At 40.7% G+C, this 19,648-nt stretch overlaps 1 protein-coding gene across 4 annotated transcripts in view; it reads right to left on the bottom strand.

Moving 5' to 3' along the window:
• Window positions 1–19,648, bottom strand: part of shf (Src homology 2 domain containing F) — a 92,964-nt gene that overhangs the window by 10,999 nt on the left and 62,317 nt on the right. The window contains exons 3-4 of one of the 4 annotated variants that reach the window (XM_026172887.1): window positions 11,947–12,165; window positions 2,873–3,016 (exon numbers count right to left, since the gene is read on the bottom strand). In XM_026172887.1, the coding sequence (XP_026028672.1) occupies window positions 2,873–3,016; window positions 11,947–12,165 (363 nt within the window). Of the gene's footprint in view, window positions 1–2,872; window positions 3,020–11,023; window positions 11,117–11,946; window positions 12,166–19,648 lie in introns of all 4 variants that reach the window. The other 3 variants (XM_026172880.1, XM_026172895.1, XM_026172905.1) reach the window with 3 other exon arrangements.

A 19,648-nucleotide genomic window follows, 5' to 3' on the forward strand; every position in this document is an offset into this window, starting at 1 on the left:
TCTCCCCCCTCTCCGCTACCAAGAAAGGGTGGGTTGAGTGGCTATTCTTAGTGTAGCTCACCCCGTCAACCTTTCTTGTCAAAGTGGAGGCTTCACTGCAGGCAGAGTGCAGTGCTCTACAAGGAGAGTATTACCCTGAAGAAAGAGCCCCCCAAACTAAACAAAAGCCATCATTTTTATTTGCTCAAGAGTGAATGGACTCATGTCTGCTTTGTTAGCTGGGCGCCTCACCATCACCATTCCGAAACTGATGTAGAGTTATGTTTTAAGGCAGAAAATCAGTGGGAGTGAGGCAAACCAATTCCCCTCTCTCATTCTCCAGAGCACACAGTTCGAAACATGGACGACAGGAGATTGACTAGAGGATTGGCCCACGGGGGAACAAAAGCCGTATGAGGAAGCTTAAGAGGGACGAGAGGGTGAAAACCTCCACACGCACGCACACACACACGGTAACACACTTCTCTTGAAATAAACACATAAAGGCACATGGGCAACTGTGTATGTTATCAGAATTGTTGCTTGTAAAGCACTGCAAATGGAATTTGTGTATCAGATTGAACTGTCAGTCAGATGGTGACAGATGGCTGAAAGACCTGTCCCCTTCAGACACACAGCTTCCTTTAGAGACAACTATATAAAAAAAAGAAAAGTAAATAACACGCACACACACACCCCACACACATAAGAGGATGGGGAAAGAGCTGATTGGCTAAGGCACAGATTAAAAAGAAATGGCAAAAGGACATTTCACGATTACAAACCACGAGATAAAGCACTGCTATGTAATATAGTGCTGCAGAGCAAGGCACAGGTCAGCACAGTACATAATAATGTCACTGTCTAACAACATAAAAAAACACTCCAAAGTAGAAGTCACAGTAATCAAAATAAAAACGAAGGGAATCAAAAAATAAAAACCACAAAAGTGTAGTGACATCTGTCACTGAAGACTCAGCACAATTTAACTACTACTACTGTCTCCTCTTCCCCCTGTGCACAGATTTCTCTAATTAAGCAGGCTAATTAATTCTCATTTACTAATGATACTCCTATTACAAAGGATGACTAGTCTGAGGGGCAAAGTGTTTCATCGGCTGCTGCATTGTGAGGTGAAAATTAAGTTTTCCAGCTAGGACTTGTGAAATGATTAACAGGTTTCCAGCTTATTAGAATGCAGTGCACGCTAAAAATAGGGTTAAACTTTTACGCCGATATTAATTATATGCACCAGGAACTAAAATAATTGCTGCATGGCTTTTATAATACTATATTTTAGAGCCCCACTGTGGCCGTTTGAAGCTATAAGCTTTATCTCTGATGAGTCAACCATCTAGGAATACGCTCTCTTCTTTTAAATAAATTTCAAAAGGAAATTCCAAATTAGGTTTTCCAAGACAAAGGAGTGACCCTACCAAGTGTCAGCTGGGGAATTCATTTAAAATTAAAACTGGATACTTTTTAATTACTTTGGTTTCTTAGATTAAAAGAAAAATGAGGTAAGATAAATGCTTCAAAGTACATATAATTAATTCATGTTAAAAAAATTAAAAAGATAGGAATCTCTGTATCACATCCAGAAAAAAGTGTCTGGGCGTAAGGTGTAGATGTATTATTTGTTCTGCTGATCTGCATTTGAATTTTGGTAATGATGTTATATATCTAAGGACTAAACAAATGACCCTATCCAGCTTTCTAGTCTGGCTGACTCATGTAACAGATGACTAATGTCTTGATGTGTGACTGAATGTCTGCCTATATGCTGAGGTCAAGAGAGTACATTGCAACTGTATTCACAAGGGTTGTGGAGGCCATCAAGCCCCCTCCCCAAGTCTACCACTTGGACCTTTGACCCCTAAAGATGTAGACTAGGGCCATACCGGCTGAGACAGAGAGGGGATCACTTTACAGCTGGATGCCGATCTTAAACCCACTCACTTCACCGAAGGAACCAGAACCTTTCTCATGGATTTACAGGCATAAATCAACTCCTCGCCCTGTCCTCGCCTACAACACACATTGGTGTCCTCTTACATGGCCTCACTAAGTCTTTCCACTCTGTCAGGGGAAATCCCATTCCTGAAATTAGTTCTGCTACATGTCCTTCTTTTCTCTGGATAATGACAGCAGACAGAGGGCAAGTGTGTGAGAGAGCTACAAAAATAAACTAATGGCTCTCTCAGTTAAAAATAGGTCAATTACTTATCCACTGCATGCAATGAAAAAGGTAAATATGGCAATAAGTCAAGAACTGAATTCGTCTCCAATGAGTTTGATTTCCTAATTCGTGTGAGCCACTTGTAGAGAACAGCAGACCAGAGGGACATCTGGGATGGTTACGAGTATGTTGACAAGAGGAAATGGGGGTCACAGCGAATGGCAATTACGCATGCAGAAGGCAGTTCGGCACAATTAAAACTAATGAGGCTTCAGCCTAAAACCTGCAAAAGAGTTGGTGATTTTCTGCCACATGTATTCCAGATGGAAAAGAGCAGTCATTACAGAGCTAATACCTATAGTCAGATTTTTCAGTACTTCTCACATATGGTAACTCTTTCAGTACGTCTTCAGTGACCAGAAAATTTGGGACAAACATAATCATACATTGCAGTAGCAGACTAACCCTACCTATGTTTTGGTAGCTGCATATGCTTGGCTAGTAATGTTTTTTAAATGTTCAGTAGAACTAAAATACTGAGCTGTATGCTATGTAAAACACCATGCCTTCATTAATTAAAGACGGATGGATGGATGGATGGACGGACGGATGAAAAAATGGACGGACAAACATGCCAACAGGGAATAGGAAGATGGACTGGAGTGCCAGGGTAACTGATGGAAAGGATGCTGGACAATGAACACCAACACCCACCATGGTGGTGCTGGTCACAGCTCGTCTGTCCTGGCGAGGGCTGAGCTGTCTGGGAAGGAGACTCAAGCTCCTCCACTGGGGGAGGGCTGGTGTTGAGCTGGCCGACAGGAGGGGGCCATGGTAGGTCCTTGATCACTTTAATCTCTACTGCAAGTGTCACCAGAGGAGAGATGGAGGCAAGGAAACGATAGCAACAAGAATAATAAAGAAAGGAAGTGAGTTAGGAAAGGGAAGTAATGACAGAAAACAGAAGAAAAAGACAAAAGGTAAAAGGGGTAAGTGAAAAATACTGTGGATAAGAGCAGGAGAGTTGGTTTATACTGTGATCCAAAATTCAGCAGCAGCTGTGGGCTAGAAAAGGAAGGAATACAAGAGGACTGGAAAGGAAGGAACGTTAGTTCTAAAAGTAGGGCTGGATTTTATATCCGCTTCCACTCTGATGCAGAGCTGGATACTCAGATTGCTGAGAGGCCCTGAAGGTAACAAAAGGAATGTGAAAGTTTTCAATTATCAAATTCAATAATACACTCAGATTCAGCCAATAACTACAGTCTCACCTTGGGAGAGATACACTAGATAGATGCAACAAGAAGTTCTTAAGGCCGAATTGTTCAAGCTCTAATGCATGATACAGTGCATAATATCCTTAAATAACATTCAGGCCCAAGTAATAATACTGTACTTTTAATGAGCAAACTATAAAATACAAACCTGCCTTAAGCCAAACTAGATGATCAGTGAAAACAGCACAGCTGCATACACTCTACTGTAACAGTTGGTGCTGTGTTTGATGACAAAGACCCCAGGCCTCTATATTAAGCCAAGTCAGAGTGTAGACAATATCTGTAGCTAAAAAGTACCTAAGAGTAATCCATGAAGGCAATGGACGCTACCCTGGCTTTGCCCCTTAAATAATGTATGCCTCATGCAGTTGGGGCTTTACCAGGATAATTGAGCACTCATGCAGCAGCACATCTGTTTCCAGCACAGGGCCACTTTTTAACCAGCCAAGGATAATTAATGAATGAGACAGAAAGGGGAATGTTTTTCTTCATACAAGAGAAAGCCAGTGATCGAGCCAAGGCTAATAAATAAATGCAATCCATGGGTAATAGCTTTGGTGAACGACTGCATGTTCCTCGGGTGGTTGTGTTATTTTTGCTTAGATTTTGCAGAGGTCTCAAAAGACATCTTTGTGCCATCAAAGCCACAGCGATTGAGCAAATTCTAAGGTCACTGTCCATGGTGCTGGAGATTTTATTCCAGTTACGAAAGTACTGTAAAAGAAAAGAATTTTAATGTGCAGCTACTTTTGGCACATAACTATTAACGGTTTCTTTTAAGGTCTTATAAGTTAAAAACAAAACCAAAAAACAAAACACGTCATCCTATTAAATACATGTCATCCTTCATTCTCTTATCTCCTTTATCAAAACCAAATGCATTCGATGAGTACGTTAAGTTTAAAGTACGGAACAACAATGGCAAGAAAGGCTCTCAGAACAAACCCCAAACATCCGAAACCCTCATTGTGACTGATATACAGCAAATATTCGGTCATCTGTCCAATAAAGGGAGTGGCAGAATTGTTCAAACATGGACAAACAACAGGCAAATATATGGGTTGATGCAAATCAGATATACTATTAACGCTGGTGCACAGACTAGTTTTTAGTAGGAGGATGAACATAATGTTATGAACCTGTCTTCCTCCCTGAAAGGAATTGAACCATGGTGGTGGTACAGGACATGTTAATGAGAAGCAATATCAGCAAGCTAGATGAAGGGGAGACTGGAGAATATTCAATCCGACAAGCAATTAAATAGCCGGGCCTGGGGTGTCAGGGGGCTAATCTAGAGAAAGGTGGCTGGAAGGAGGAGCTGCTTGCTGTCTGTCCTGATGGGAGAGGTGTAGGCTAGAGGAGTGGATACAGAAGGTCAAAAACTCTGCTAGATAATATAACTTCCTCTACTTTGGGGTGAAGTAGGGGACTCTCTTCCTATGAGATTAAAAGCCTAATACTCATTTCACATTGCAGATTAGCGTGTAATTGTTTGGGGGAGCAGAAGGCTGCCTCCACTCTGCAGCCTCAGTGTGGGGACGAGGAGATGATTTCAGCGAGCGTGGTTCAGACTCGCTTGGTTGCACAGCTGAATAATAGCATTTAGCACTGTGAAAATTAAGGAAAACTGATTCAATAGTCAGGGTTTTGGGTGTGTTTGTGTGCGTTTTTTTAAACCTGGGTGCCTCACCTTGTGAAGCATTTTAAGGTATTGTTACTCCTAAGGTTGTCACTGACTTTAGATGCCACGCTGCTGCACAGATGAGTGCATCTTTACACTGCAGGGACAAATTCATATTCAGCACCGAGGTGACAACAGCAGTTCAGGTGATTTACACATGGACCTGAAGGCTTAGCACACTGCAGCCCACATTTTCACAGATCACACTGCCCACACTGGCTCTATCAATACATACCTGTTTACAGCTAATGTAGATTTAGACCCATTATCAGGTCTGTGGGTGGTAAATTGTACTCTGTGTACAGGTTAACTGCATCAGAGACCGCACACGCATATCAAGTAGAAAATGTAAATCATGCTCAGTATGACATAAATACTGTGCATTTTGTAGGTTAGGTTAGTTATATGTGTTAATAATCTGAGTCATATTTGCACAGCACCTTTCTAAATGAAAAGAGAAATAATGCAGAGCCCAATTAATAATTCTGAACGTTCATGTGAATACATCCGATCTTTTTTGTCGTCTAACCTTCCTCACCTGGATAATCCTCATTCAATATTAGTACACACCTCCTCCTGTTGACACAAAAAGCAGGTTATTGCCTGTCTGGAACTTGCGAAGCAGCTGTCGCTCAAAAGTGGCCATGTTAAAAATTTGAAAAGAAAACCCATCACTCATGTCCCTCCCATTGTACTCCTCCCATTGGATATGTACTTTGTTTTGTGTTGACAGTGTAGTAAATAAAAAGAATAAAAAAATAATGGATAGGGGTATGCGCTTTCCTTTCCTTTGTTCTTCCAGGAGCCGTTCTTTTTTTTTTTCCTCTCAAAGCCAGGTATTTGTTTACCCGGGCTTTTCATTAGCCCATGGCACTTCATCACTGTAAACAGTGCAGCACCATAAATCACCAGCTATGCTTGTTTTCCACCAATGCCGTTTAATTTAGTTCTGCTTAATTTGGCTGGCTAATTGCATGCATATTCAAAACAAGCTGGAGTATTGTGATGTTTATGCCGCACATTATGAGCGGAAGAGCTCGAAATACAAAAACAGCCTCTTCCGAAGACGTGTTTGTTCCATCTGCACTCAAATCATTACAGATAACAACTGTGTAATGCTCCAGGGGAACTGAAATGCCACTTCATAATTTTTCCGGTATACTGTATCCATCACATTACATAGTCCGGCTTTCTTTTGAAAGGACCTGCGTTTGTATTAAAAATGAAAGTGACACAGAAAATGGGTGATGGTTAAGAGATGACAGCAAGGCCTTTTTCCATGCTCTTCCATATAGAGAGAAGGGAAAGATGGGTTACTGACAGCTGGCCAGCAGGAGCTTCCATGGGGGCTTTCTGGCAAAACGCTGCTTCTACACTTATAGCGGGAGGTTTACAGTGCTGTTGTGTGTGGCCAATGTGTGTGAGTGAAGATAAGACCCATGGCAGCAGCGCTCCGTAGAGAACGGTGGGACACATTTGAGGCTCATGAAAGAGGGCTGACAGGAAGGTTATCAGCAGGGTGTTGCAGCAGAGGCCAGTAGGACGAGACAGCGCTGCAGAGTGACAGGCAGCGGTGGGGGATATCGGATCAGCCAAGCACAGAGAAACTGAACCCCGACACCCACAAAACAGCTGGCTTTAACCCTGTTGCAAGACACCACGGTAGGACTGTAACTGAATCAATTATTTATTTTAGAACATTAGAATCAGATCTCAGATTTCTAGGTCGTTAAGTCCATGAAGATTCATTAAAAAAACCCATAAAGTTTCCCAAGACCTGAGGGGCTAAGCGACTACACTGCCTCTGATCTTCAGTGTTAAATGCACGGTACCCTGCAGGCCAGGAGTCAAGTGAAAGGAGTTAGTAGCAGGTAACAGGGCAAGGAGATTAGGTAACAGTGGCTCTTAGTCCCACTCCTGCTGAGACAGCACTCGGATTTCCAATGGCGACGTGTCCACGTCTGGCTGTGAGAGGGAGGATACTATATGCAGAGCCAAAATGTACAGGGTGATAGACATATGGACAAACCCTACACGGGCCTCATATACTAACGCTTCATATATGGTCAAATTCTAATGCATCTTGGTCACACTTCACCTCCAGAATCATCCATCACTTACTCAGCATCCAGGGAGTAAGGATAGAGGTTGTGTCGAGTACCTGTGTTCGGCAGCCGAGTATGGTGTGGCGCTGGGGTGGAGAGGGACAGTGAGGATGAGTGATTAACTAAACCGCAAGTACACAGCCTCCCAACCCCCTAACAAGGCAGAGGATTTACATTCCATTGCATACCTGTCAGGAGATAGTTCAACAGTGAATAATAACACCAGACCAAGTGTTGTGAACAGGCGTGCAGGCAGGCTGTGATAGGGACAGCTGAGGAAAAGGGGGCTGCAGCAAGGAGCATTACTCTACTTTGCCTCCCCAGCATTAATGAAGACAAATAGTCTTTTATACAGATTGCATTACCGTGTTATACCACTGTGGGAGGGCGTAGGCGGCACTTGGTACTTATTTAATTGTTTTTTTTCCTTTATTTTTGAAACACCTACTGCACAATTTAGCAAGGTTGTTCATCTTTTTTCATTATGTGCTAATACTTTGTTTGGCGACATTTTCATTTCCCACATAATTGTGGGAATATGAACTGTGAAGGTTTTGATGGGTTCAGAAAACCGCTTCTAAATCTAAATGGTGAACAATATCATTAATCATTTATATTACACAGGCGTAAAGTGCTTCAGCAACTATAGAAATGTTGCTGAGGAGAAGTGCCCTCTGGAAACCTAAAAAGCCCACTGAGCTATAATTAGTCCTATTTTAAAAAACAGGCTATCTGAGCACAGAAAGGCTGGAATCACAACTTACCGCAGCCTGATAACGTATTTACTTAACTGCTGACATCTGGAGGCATGGCAGCATCACCACAATGGAAATCAGGGAGATCTGAACATGAACAGTCAAACAATTACAAATCTATATATAAAACAAATAAAAATGTTGTCATATTCTGCATAAAAAAAACTTAAATCAGATTTAGTCCTACAAAATCTGATAGAAATTTACAATGGAAAGCTTGGAAAATATAGTTACTTCTTTAAATTGGTGGTTTGGGTAATATTTTTAAAGCTTATGATAAAAATTAAGCCAAGGTTTTTGTTTTACATGTTCATGTATGTTTAGTTTTTAATTTGGACCTTTGTTTTTTTCTGTCAAAACATCGACTTTTCTGCAAAATGGTTAGTGGTTCTGAAAATCGAACAATCACTTCAACTACAACTAGGTTTGGTAAATGACAAAAAAAGGCGTTTAGGCTTCTCAAGCTCTAACGCACAGAAAGTTCATGATCTAAAATTACAGGACCGCCCGAGTAACCCTGTCTCGACTAAGGGTGTAGGACAATTCCGTATTGGATCTGTGACTCATTTATGCCACAGATTTCCTGGCAATGAGAAAACGAATGGATCCAAAATATAATCGACAGCGGTGCAATAAAGCATCTCTGGGAAAAGACAAGAGTAGCTGGGCCCTAACCTAACTCTTAAAACCGTGCCAGAAGAGATTAAATGGGGATAACTGCTAAGCATTTGGCTCACATGACTTAAACATTGAAGCAATGTATAATGTCCTGAAGTCGCAGGTAAGCTTGTTGCAAAGATCAGAGACATGGGTGCAAGCACACAAACTTCAAGCTTGAAAGGTATGAAACTTTCTCTAAGCCCCTTGATGTCAGGATCCAAGGCTGGTCTGCACTGACACCTGCGAAAGCAACAAGCCCATGCTGACAAGGCTTGTCTCAGAGATGTCTTTCTTCTTTTTTCCTTTCTTCCCTTTTCTGTTGTTCAAATGTTGGGGAATTATTTCGGCTTGACTTAAGCATAAAACAGAACACAATCCAGTAATAAATCAAAGTACTTTTTACACTGCAGCTTTCCTTGAAAGACAACTTAAAGACTTATCTCTTCAATTCCAAACCAATATACTTTGACATGCACTGGAAATTGAATTAATCATCATCAAAAGAGGGACACTCTCTGTAAGAGGGGGGAGTTGAAAGAGGGATGTGTTGGTAAATAGTGTCTTAAACAAACTCTCCTGAGTGCTGCTTGACAGAAAAATAATGAGGGAGAGAAGGAAAGTGATTAAGAATGCAGCATCCCTTATTTAACTAATCACTAGCACAGGCAAAAGAACGCGACTCCTATGAAAACCTCGGGGCCGAGGGTACACAGAAGTAAACAGGAAACAGAAATTAAGTGGAAACATGGAAGGATGACAAATGAACACACTGACAAATTTATTTTATACATTTGCCTACAGAGTCTCACTACACTCTGCCTAACATGAGCCAATGAATCCCTTAAATCACAACTCCTGCCACAGTCAGATACATCTAGCTGAATGCTATCTATCTGTGGAAATCTTCAAAACTAGCCCAAAACCTCTCAGTGGACAAAGATAATTTTCTCATTTATTTCAAGAACTTATGCTATCTGTAAGCACCATTGATTGGTACATACCAGTACTCTCATTACCTGCAGGTATGCACCAAATACTCTTATGAGACTATTCTCCAGCAAATGAGATTCATGAGTTTGTTTCCTTTGCAATGCCACATAAGACTTTACACGTACTTAAAAATGAGGGAGCAGACCTTCTCCATCATTAATAACATTACAAATAATCTACACAAATAGAAAAGTGCGCTATTCCAGCGATTTGGGATGGATCCGTTTTGAAATAGTCACTAGCTCTGACCGGCTCTTCGAGGCATTACATCCAAATTAGATTCAACAATTGTGATGAAAGTGGGTTGGAGATGTGGCATTAATTACATGCTTTATTGTTGGATATTAAAACGTAGCTGTGCATGTAAATGATATTTATGGAATAATTCCCTTCAACTGCGTGACTGTGTGAAGTCCATTGAAACAACCCATTAACAGCACAACACCACAAGGGATTAATGCCTCTTTCATCTTCTGTATTGTAACCGTTTTACTTTATTGCAGTGCACTTCATCTGTGATTTCAGAGCACAAAGGGAAAAATAAAGGACACATAAAATAGAGACATTTGTAGAAAAAATTTAACTATAAAGAAATTTAATTACAAAAATGTGAATTATTTTTGTACTTTGCATCACAGTGAGTTTTGATTTACGGTGCTATACCGCGCAATTACTTTTGCATGTCGAAAAACCAAATTACAAGCTTTGCCACTTGTTCCCCCCCTCAACTATACACCAAAATGAGCCTTGAGGCCATGCGTGGTTTTAATAATGCATGCGTGTTGTTTTTATTTTGCTGTGCATCAGAGACCACTTTGCCATATTTTCAGTTTGTATAATGATCATTTCCACAGAAAGCCAAACCGCACTATTCTTGTCATGGAAAAAGAATAATTAACACTGCAAAGGGTGGACGAGTAAACACAGTTTGCTTCACTTCCACCCCTGCACCCTTCAACCCCATTGCCTCTTCTTTTAAGCAGTGCTACTGCACTTGCTAAAATTGTGCGCCTGCTGAAAGACTAATCTGAAGTACTTCTACCATGCCTTTGCCTTTTTTTTTTAGTCCACTTCAAGCTCTGGGGGATTGTGCAAGTAGCATACTGATAATGTCATTCTAATTAGCAACATTTTCCAAGGCGTTTTTCAGTAGGTGACCGCTGGGTTCATTTGGAGAAAACAGCACTTAGGATTCAAATGTTAATCAAATCGTGACATCGCTAATAAACTGTAAAACAAGCTTGTAATTTTAAACAGCATTTCCAGAAAGTAGAGTGCAACCCAGAGGTTCAGGCATCAGTTTCAAAAAGCTCTAAAAACATCATACAAAAAAAAAAGAAGAAAAAAAGAAAAAGAAAAAAAAAGGAGACAATCCCCAGTCCCGCCTCCATTGGTACCTGTGAGGGATTTGGAGTCCTTTCTGCCGTAGGGATCTGATCCAGTGCCATTTACAGAGCCCTCGTAGCTAATGCAGTCATAACAAAGCAGAGCTGTTCAAGGATGAAAAAGAACAAAAATATATATATATGAAGAGAAAAATGGGGCGATTGAAAATAGTCAAGGACTGCTGATTTTCTTGAAAAAAAGGATAAAATACTTTTTTTTTTTTTTTTTTTAATTTGGGGTGCATATTTATATTCTGGCGGCATATCTTTCCAGGAACAGCCCTGTTTGATGTTATGGCTGTTTTAGCCATGCTGAAGCTCTTAAAACCACAGTGACTACCTGGACCTACATGCACCTGCGCAACCAATCATGCCTCCCTGAGCAGCGTAGGTATCAACTTAGTTTAAACAGGCAGGAGCTGGATGAAAACAGTAAACAGTGTTCTGGACACCTGCAAAATGAAAGTAGCAGGTGCAGAGGAGAGGGGGGAAAAAGCTTAAACAGAAAGGTAAAGGCAGCAGCAGCAGCAGCAGCAACGGGAGCCTCATAACCTGACAGAAGCCATAATCAAATTTGTTAGTGCTGGAAAAACAGACGTCTGGGTTAGTAAAGAGAAACAGGTTCAGATTACGTTGTGTTAAAAGCTTGACAGTTGAGCCGTTAGATTCAGTCTCTGAGCATTTGACATTAGAACAAAGACTGCGAAACAGATCGAAATGAAATTCTGTTTGTTTTTTCCCCCCTTTTTAAAGATACTTACTAAAAAGGTAGAAATAATGTTTTCAGAGTAAAAGTGCATTATGCATCTCTTGTTCAAAAGTCTTCTTTGCAGTACTTTCAAGATTTATTTCACTTACTTCTCTCTGTGCCGTAAGTTACAGTGAGGTTTATATTCTCCTTCAGTGGTCATAACAATTCGGTCAGTCAGTCCTACCTGCAAAGGCTTTGGAAATCCTCTCCTTCTTCCACTCCCAGGGCTGGTCGTACTCCTCAGGGGGTCGCTCATCATCCTGGGGCAGTCTGCTTTCTCTGGGGCAGCGCAATCGGTCAGGGTCTGAGTCGCCACCGTTCTCAGCTGGCTCGTATGGTGTGTCGTACAAGGGCAGCTGCCTCACGGGTCCGTCCTTAGGACCTCTCCCGCCAGACCTGATCTCTAAAAAACATGAGAAAGACTCATTGTTAATGCTAGGTCTCTGACATAAAACTTAATAGATGAAAGCTATAAAGTTATGACTGTAGGTTCACTGGCAAACACAAAGGCAACATATTTTATCAGGCCTGAAGTGGATATTTCTTGTAAAGCACGGAATATGGAAGAAATATGGAAGAAGTAGCCTCACATTTACACTTTTAGCATCTGTGTTAATACAGGAATAAAACTGTGACCAGTGACATCAGTTTGATGGCCAAAGGGCACAACTAGCATCACCTATCAAGCTGAAGACTAGAATCTTGTTTTCTATGTGTTCAAATGAGAAAGTATCCATAGGCTGAGCAAGTCCCTCACTTAGTGGGTTTGGCAAATTTACAGTAATATAGAAATAATAAATAAAATATAATAATAAATTTAGAAAATAAACAGCAAAAAAACAGACTAACAATGTAGTAACTTGTGGTGAGCCAAGTTATCAAAACACTGTTGTACAATATTAAAAGAATGTGCTTTGTCTAAAATACCAAATGCATTTCTTGTACAACAGCTAGAAGCATCTCAGTCAGAGGCCATATGTAAAATAGCAAGGCAATGCAATAGTTAATACCGGCATAAGATGGGTGCAGATAGCACAAGTCCTGCGATATCAGGTACAGAGCACTGTCAAAAGCAGGCTATTCTCACTGAAATCTGCCATCAACAATAGTCAGAAAGCAAAATTGGGCATGAATAAATTGAAAGGCAGGGCCTCCTACAACTATTATTCAGTGAATGGCAGTGACAGTTTGCTGTTGCTATTTGCAGAAAGTGGGAAGCGAGTCTGCACTGAAATAAAAAAAAAAGAAAAAAAAAAAGGTTGAGTTCATGCAAAAGCAGCTCTCTGCATAAAGCGTAGAAATCACACAGCGGTCCTCGATGAACATGCCCATCACTGTCAGAACCGAGTTGAATATAAAGTACCAATTTTCTTTCTCTCTGTAACATTTAACAACTCTTTGAAACCAACAGAAACCGTCACAAGCGTTAGAATAATTTTGTCGTAAATTATGTGAAAATGTCAAAGGGCCAAATAACGCCCCTGATCTTGATGTCACAAAAGCGAAGCAAGCTGTGGTTTCTTTTAAATAAAATGTTTTGTAGCCTCAATTTAGTTCTCAAGCCACATAAAGCCTTAAATCCTTTGAGCCTATTCCCTCTAGTGTAGAAATACTTTAATCATTGGTTTTGGAGGTGGATCCCAGAATAACTATTGATATAATACAGGAACGACAGGTTAGCCACAATAATAACAGTGTCACAAAAAAAGCAATTCCCAATACACTGTAGAACAATTTTCCATAATATCTGTGTAACTGAGTAATAAAAAATAGCTTGAAAAAGCAGACAAACACCTATTATGTAGTGATTCACTGCATTATGGCGTCACCACACAAAGTGGTTAAGTACTGACACACGACATGCTCGTTTTAATAATACAAAAACACAGAAACAGTGCTACAGTGTATTCATCAAGTATCACTTGAAGAAGAAATATGACATACTAGATATTTTCCCCACAACCTACCTAATGTATGATTTCATAGCAACCTTTGTACTACTTGTCAGCATTTCTCCATCAGACTTAAATTCTTGGCTAGACGCACAAACAGAAATGATGACCACCTGGTGACCTAATGCATTAGAAATTTTTTTTTTTTTTTTTCAGATTGACCTCTCTTCAAGAAACACGGATGTTTGCAACTGGCAGAAAAGATGTGGGCACAACCCACATCCTCAACCCTGCTGTTCAACCCAGAAAGGGATTTTCCTTATGAATGTGACATCATTTAGCAGCAAATACTTATTGTATTAAGTTTATGTGCCACCACTCAGGAAAAGATGAAATGCAGGAAAGGATTTACAGTGCCAGAAAAGAAATAGCAGGATCAAAAAAAAAAAAAAAAAGAAGAAGGAGGAGGAGGTGATTTTATCTATCATGGTGGTTGGACAAAAACAAATGTGGGCATAATGACATTATACTTTGTGCAATCTTTGTAGAGTTCAAGAAAGGGCTCCGTTTTTAAACTTTGGTACCCTCCTGGAACATACACCATTAACTGGTTTCTGGAACATTGCCAGTTTGTCTATAGACATCAGTTATAAAACGTCTACGTTTTCTTTTGTTTACATGTATAATCATCAGTGAAACAGAAGGCATTGAACGTTGCTTTGTTGTTCAAAGGCGGTGGAAATACAAAGTAAAACATCTTAAGCGTGTTAACCAAATATGACTTTCCCCCTGTAACTGTTGCATGCAAGGAGCAAAACTGTCAATCCAGTGTACATTTTTATACTCATGAGTCACGTCGCAAATCTAGTTAACATCACCTGACCACAACTAAAACGCATGCCCACCCTTTCACTCTCCATGTAAGAAGGTGAAAAAGACCTGACGATGCTAATGAAGCATCATGCCCTTGAGAACTCTCCTCTCCCTCTTCCACCGCCTCCTCCCCTCTCCAACCTTCCTCTTCTCACATGAAGTTGTTAGCAGCCTGCACCTTTCCTCCTGGGCCACATGAAGCTGTTAGCGGCCAGAACCACCATAGAGCAATGCGATGTGAAGAGAATGAAATATTATGCCACACTACTGCATAATTGCCTCTTGGCCCAAGGGAGCTCTTGCGGAAAAATGAGCAATGCGTTGAGCCTAATGGAGCTACCCGCCACTGGTGGTGGTGTAGGGGTGGAGTGAGGTGAGGCTGCCAGGTCCCGTATCTGAACGTAATCCCGCATTAGACAAACTTGCACTCTTTGATCTTGGCAGTTAAAAGCCTTGGTGTTATGAGATCCTACCACGATTAGGCCCTACCTTTGTTGCAGAAGAACAAATAACTCTGGAAGAAGGGAAAGAAAGCAAGTTGCAAGGAAGGGGGAAAATTAATGGGGGAGGTGTTACATTGGTGGGGTGAGTACACCATGTGGAAAGAACCCTTTAATTGAAGGCATGCTGCCTTCAATAAACTGTTGCGGTGGACTGAGACTCCCTGCTAAACCAGGCTTGTGTATGGAGACAGGAGCCTTGTTGGCCTCCTTACCTTTATTTGCATTTAAAAAAAAAAAAAAAAAAAAAAAAAAAAATTCTTCCTCCCAACCTTTCGTTCTTCCTTCTTTCCTACTGCTCGTCTTATTCATCTCGTCAGTTCCTGTTGATACACGTTTAGTAAACAGGGAGGGGGCACATCTGTCAAGACAAATTGCAGAGACTGGCCTGACCGTGAGGTTGCATGTAGCAACACTGCTGCAGCCTATATTTTGCATTTGACCCCTACCCTCTGATCAGGGTCAGAAGTCAAGCACCACACCCTCTCTTGATCTACCTCATACCTTCCCCTCCCCGGATGTCAGAGTTCCTGTCCAGATGCTGCACTTCCACTTTTTGCTTTTTACAGCCACCCCCCCAAAAAAGCTTGCAAAATGTGATTTATAAACCTCTCTAGGGGGCAGCAACATTGTTTTTGTATGTTGGAAAAGCCCTAATACAGTCCACCACCCTCAACAGGGTTTTCAAAAGTCATGTAGTGGCAGCAATCTAACACCCACAACCATCTGTTTAGTGCTACTAAAAAAGATGGTTGCGATGGCAGCACACTGCTGAGAACCGAACATCTGCCTTTGCACCGAGAAGCAATTTTCCCTAATGAAAAATGACAAATACTGCATGCCAAAATAATAGGTGTCCACAACTGAAGGCAAAAAAACCAAAGTAAAATAAAATAAAATAGGAAAAAGAAAATTTAATCTCCAAAATAAGAGGCAGATCCAATCTTTGTTTTCATTTTTCTTCCTGTGGTTCCAAACTAAGGAGATTAATTCTGAGAGAGAGGAACATGTTCCTTGCTATAAATCCAGGGAGGCTCCTGTTCTACTTACTGCATGAGTAGCCCTCTGGGCATATTATCATGGCAGCGCAAGGGCAGTCAGAAAGCTCTGGATTAAATCAAAAAACATTAACTGCAACAAACCTGGCAGCCGCATCCTGCTGCACATAAAGAACTGATCAAACCATCCTGCCATCACCATCATCCAGACCGATTCTGTGTTATTTTCCTCCATTTCCATTATTGACTGTCAGTAAATTCACTGCATTTGCAAGAAAGTAGCAAACAACTACATAACCGTGCTTTTATTGCGAGGCTAAAGAGTGTAATATGTAAAAGAAAAACACATTTATCTGCCTCTCTGGTTGACTACCACCCACCCACTCACACTGAGCCAGAGAGAATTTGCTGCTGTGAGGCGCTTTCAGGGGCACAGGGAATATCTGGATTTGATTGAGGGCATCTCTTGAGCACTATTGAAGGATTAAATGTGACTGACTTTACACCCCTAGAAAACAATGTGCAGAAAATATCCAGGCTTAAGGATTTGCTCTGCCTGCTCTACCAGCTAAATCACTCTTAAAAGAAATCCTTTATCATTTGAGTTGGCTTGCTTTTTAACAAGGTGAATTTCTGCTGACAGCAACTCCTTAAAGTGAATTACAAAATATCACAAGTGAAACTGGATGTAGAAAATGAGACTAAAAATGGCTTTTTTGTTCATGTATTAAACAGATACATTTAATTGCATTTGCTTTCTGATTCGCTAAAATAATAAAAGACATGGTCCTCCCAAAGACACATATTTAACAGAGGTAGAAAAGGAGCTGATGAACAAAGCTTTGATTTCGTTCCGTTTGATTGGCCTAGTCTGTGACGAGAAAACGGGGTTGATCTGGTGTTCAAAGCCAGAGATTTGAGCAATATCGGGGGCCACCCACAGGTACTGTGTGTCAGTCAGAAAGCTCACTGACAAGTAAAGGTGTTTGTTCATTGACCCATGGCGCCTCTGTGTTGAGTATAAATCTGCTTAGTGACTAGAGCCAAGAGGAGGCTCTTGCTGCTGACGGTTCCCCACAGATCTCTGGGAGAAAAGTTTCAGTAAACAAAGACACCACAGTCCTGTCATCTTTGTGTCTGTATCTTGGCTAAATTATGATTTCATCTCTATGTTTTATAGAACAAAAAGGAGAAAAGACAAACATGAATACATTTATGTATGCCTTTTTAACAGTCTGAAAATATCAACTTAAAAAAAAAAATAATTCATAATAAATATATATTATAAAGAGTTTTTGTGAACCACTCAGCGTAAATGTTTTTCCTATCCATGCTCATGCTGTGACACGTTTGTCCACGTGTGTGGAGGACGTGCATCTGTGTGCTGCTGTGTCTCCATCAGCCTCCTGCAGATGGAACAAAAACAGCCATGTCGTTTGTTCTCTCGCTCCTCCTTTCTCCTGGCTTAACACTGCACTTGAGGTGGATACACATTGAGGCCTGTGACAGTCACACACACACACACACACACACACACACCTATGTATATATATATATTTATGGGAAGCCTGGAAACTAAGTCTCAGATCTAGTCTATTCATGCTTGGTCCAGAGAGGAGAATATTTTGGGTCTTGCCACACTATTTTTGGTTCGTTCCTTCCTATAATTTCTGTTTCTGTTGAAGGCTGTACTTACTGAGAAACAAATGACACACAGTGACAGGCGCTTGTCAGCAAACCCACATAATTGGGTCACCTTTGTGAACTGGTGAAAGAAAATCTATTAAAATTATTTAATACAAGACATAAATATGTACTAATTTGTTCAGCGATGGTACAAAAAGAACCTTCTATCAAAATAGCAAAACATAAAAGAAGGCATTGGAACCAGCCAGTCACATATCATATCCCAGCGAAGGCATGCCTGTGTTAGTGTGTGCACTTTATGCGTAAATTGTTTGTTTCTCTAGGTGGCCTGAGGGAGTAGAAGATGAACAGTGTCTTCCACAGCACTCTGACATGTATATGGATTCATTCCCTTACTGGAAAAGAGAGTAAGCCTAAAGAGACAACATACACAAAGCAGAAAACAAGACAGAGGCGGGCGGTGACGGAAGTAAGCCAGACAAAGTAGCGGAGACAGAGAGCGACGAGGGGAAGAGAGGAAAGCATCGGAAGGAGACAGTAGGGATGTATTTAAAAAAAAAAAAAAAAAAAAAAAGACAACAGTGACAGCGAGTGAATAGAGAAGGGGAGGAAAAAAGAAAATTAGAGACAGTCAGGTGATGCAAGTTTGCCACAGAGAGAAATATAAAGAGAGAACATCAGGAAGTTGAGGAGAATGAAAGCAGGAAGCACAGATGGTGGGAGAGTGTGGCAAGAATAAATATACATAATAAAAATACATAACAGCGGACAGCTCTAATGAACACATATCACTTGATATTTGAAGCTCAATATTAAGAGACCACTGCTTCTGAAGGGTCAGGAGCCAAGAGGAGGCTTTTGCTGTGAACTGGTTTTAAATATGAAGGAGATGTAAAAATCCTCTTCAACATAGTCTTCTTGCTTTAATTCTCATAGGAGGGGAAATCCTTACTAATCAGTCACACCATTACCAACTATAACTAATACACAATACTCTAAATTTTACCAGCCTCTAAAGAAAAAACATCTTCAGATTTCCTTTACTGCATTTCTTATGATGCTTTTAAACTCATGTTTAAGATGATTTCTTTCTGTAGAGTGATCCATGTCTAAAGTGCGTAATATGAAAACAGTTTTTTCCCCAGATGTATCCGAGGTCTAAGCAAATCAAAAACAACCATTTAGAGGAGCACACTTAACTATTCGTATCAGGAAAGGCTACAAAGAAAACAAGTGTACCTAGTATTGCTTTATAGAGAAAAAATATATATCAGTGCTGCCTTCTGCAAGTCATCAGTTGCAAGATTTATGACTTAATTACTTTGGCATGCAGACTAGAGGAAGCGGGAATCAAACCACTGAACCTGTAACTGGTAGACGATCAGCTCTACCTCTTTAGCAATGTTTACATTCAAGAGAAACACCATGAACCCAAATACTTGTAGGTGTGGTGGAACAGATTTAGTCTCAGAAGTAATAATGCTAAAACCATCAAGCGTGGGTGGGTGAGCTTTTGACTATACCATAAATTTTGTCTTTTGAACATTTACAACCAGTTGTAAATGCAGTTTTTCAAGAGTGAAATGCAGTCTGGAACTCTTGTTCTGCCTGCTCTACAGAGGTGGCATACATGTATATAATCGCATCATCAGCCTAGAGATGTACTTTTGCTGGAATGCTTGCGCCAAAATAAATAGAAGATAAAATCAGTCCGAAAATGACCCAGCCTCTAAACTCCCCAAATTCCAATCTGATCACTTCTTTTGTATGTCCAGAATGAATGTGATTTCTAGATGCACTACTTTGCAAGTTCTGTAGGTTGTGCCCCTTGCTAGACTCCACAGCGTACCCCCGGAGATCCAGTATCTGGACTGTGACAGATCAGGATGCATGATGGGAATTTTCACAACACTGGTTTCAAACATTGTCTGAGAACCATGAATGTTGTCTACAGCAGGTAAAAACCTAAGAGATCA

Source organism: Astatotilapia calliptera, chromosome 1, assembly GCF_900246225.1.
Source record: "Astatotilapia calliptera chromosome 1, fAstCal1.2, whole genome shotgun sequence".
Lineage (NCBI taxonomy): Eukaryota > Metazoa > Chordata > Actinopteri > Cichliformes > Cichlidae > Astatotilapia > Astatotilapia calliptera.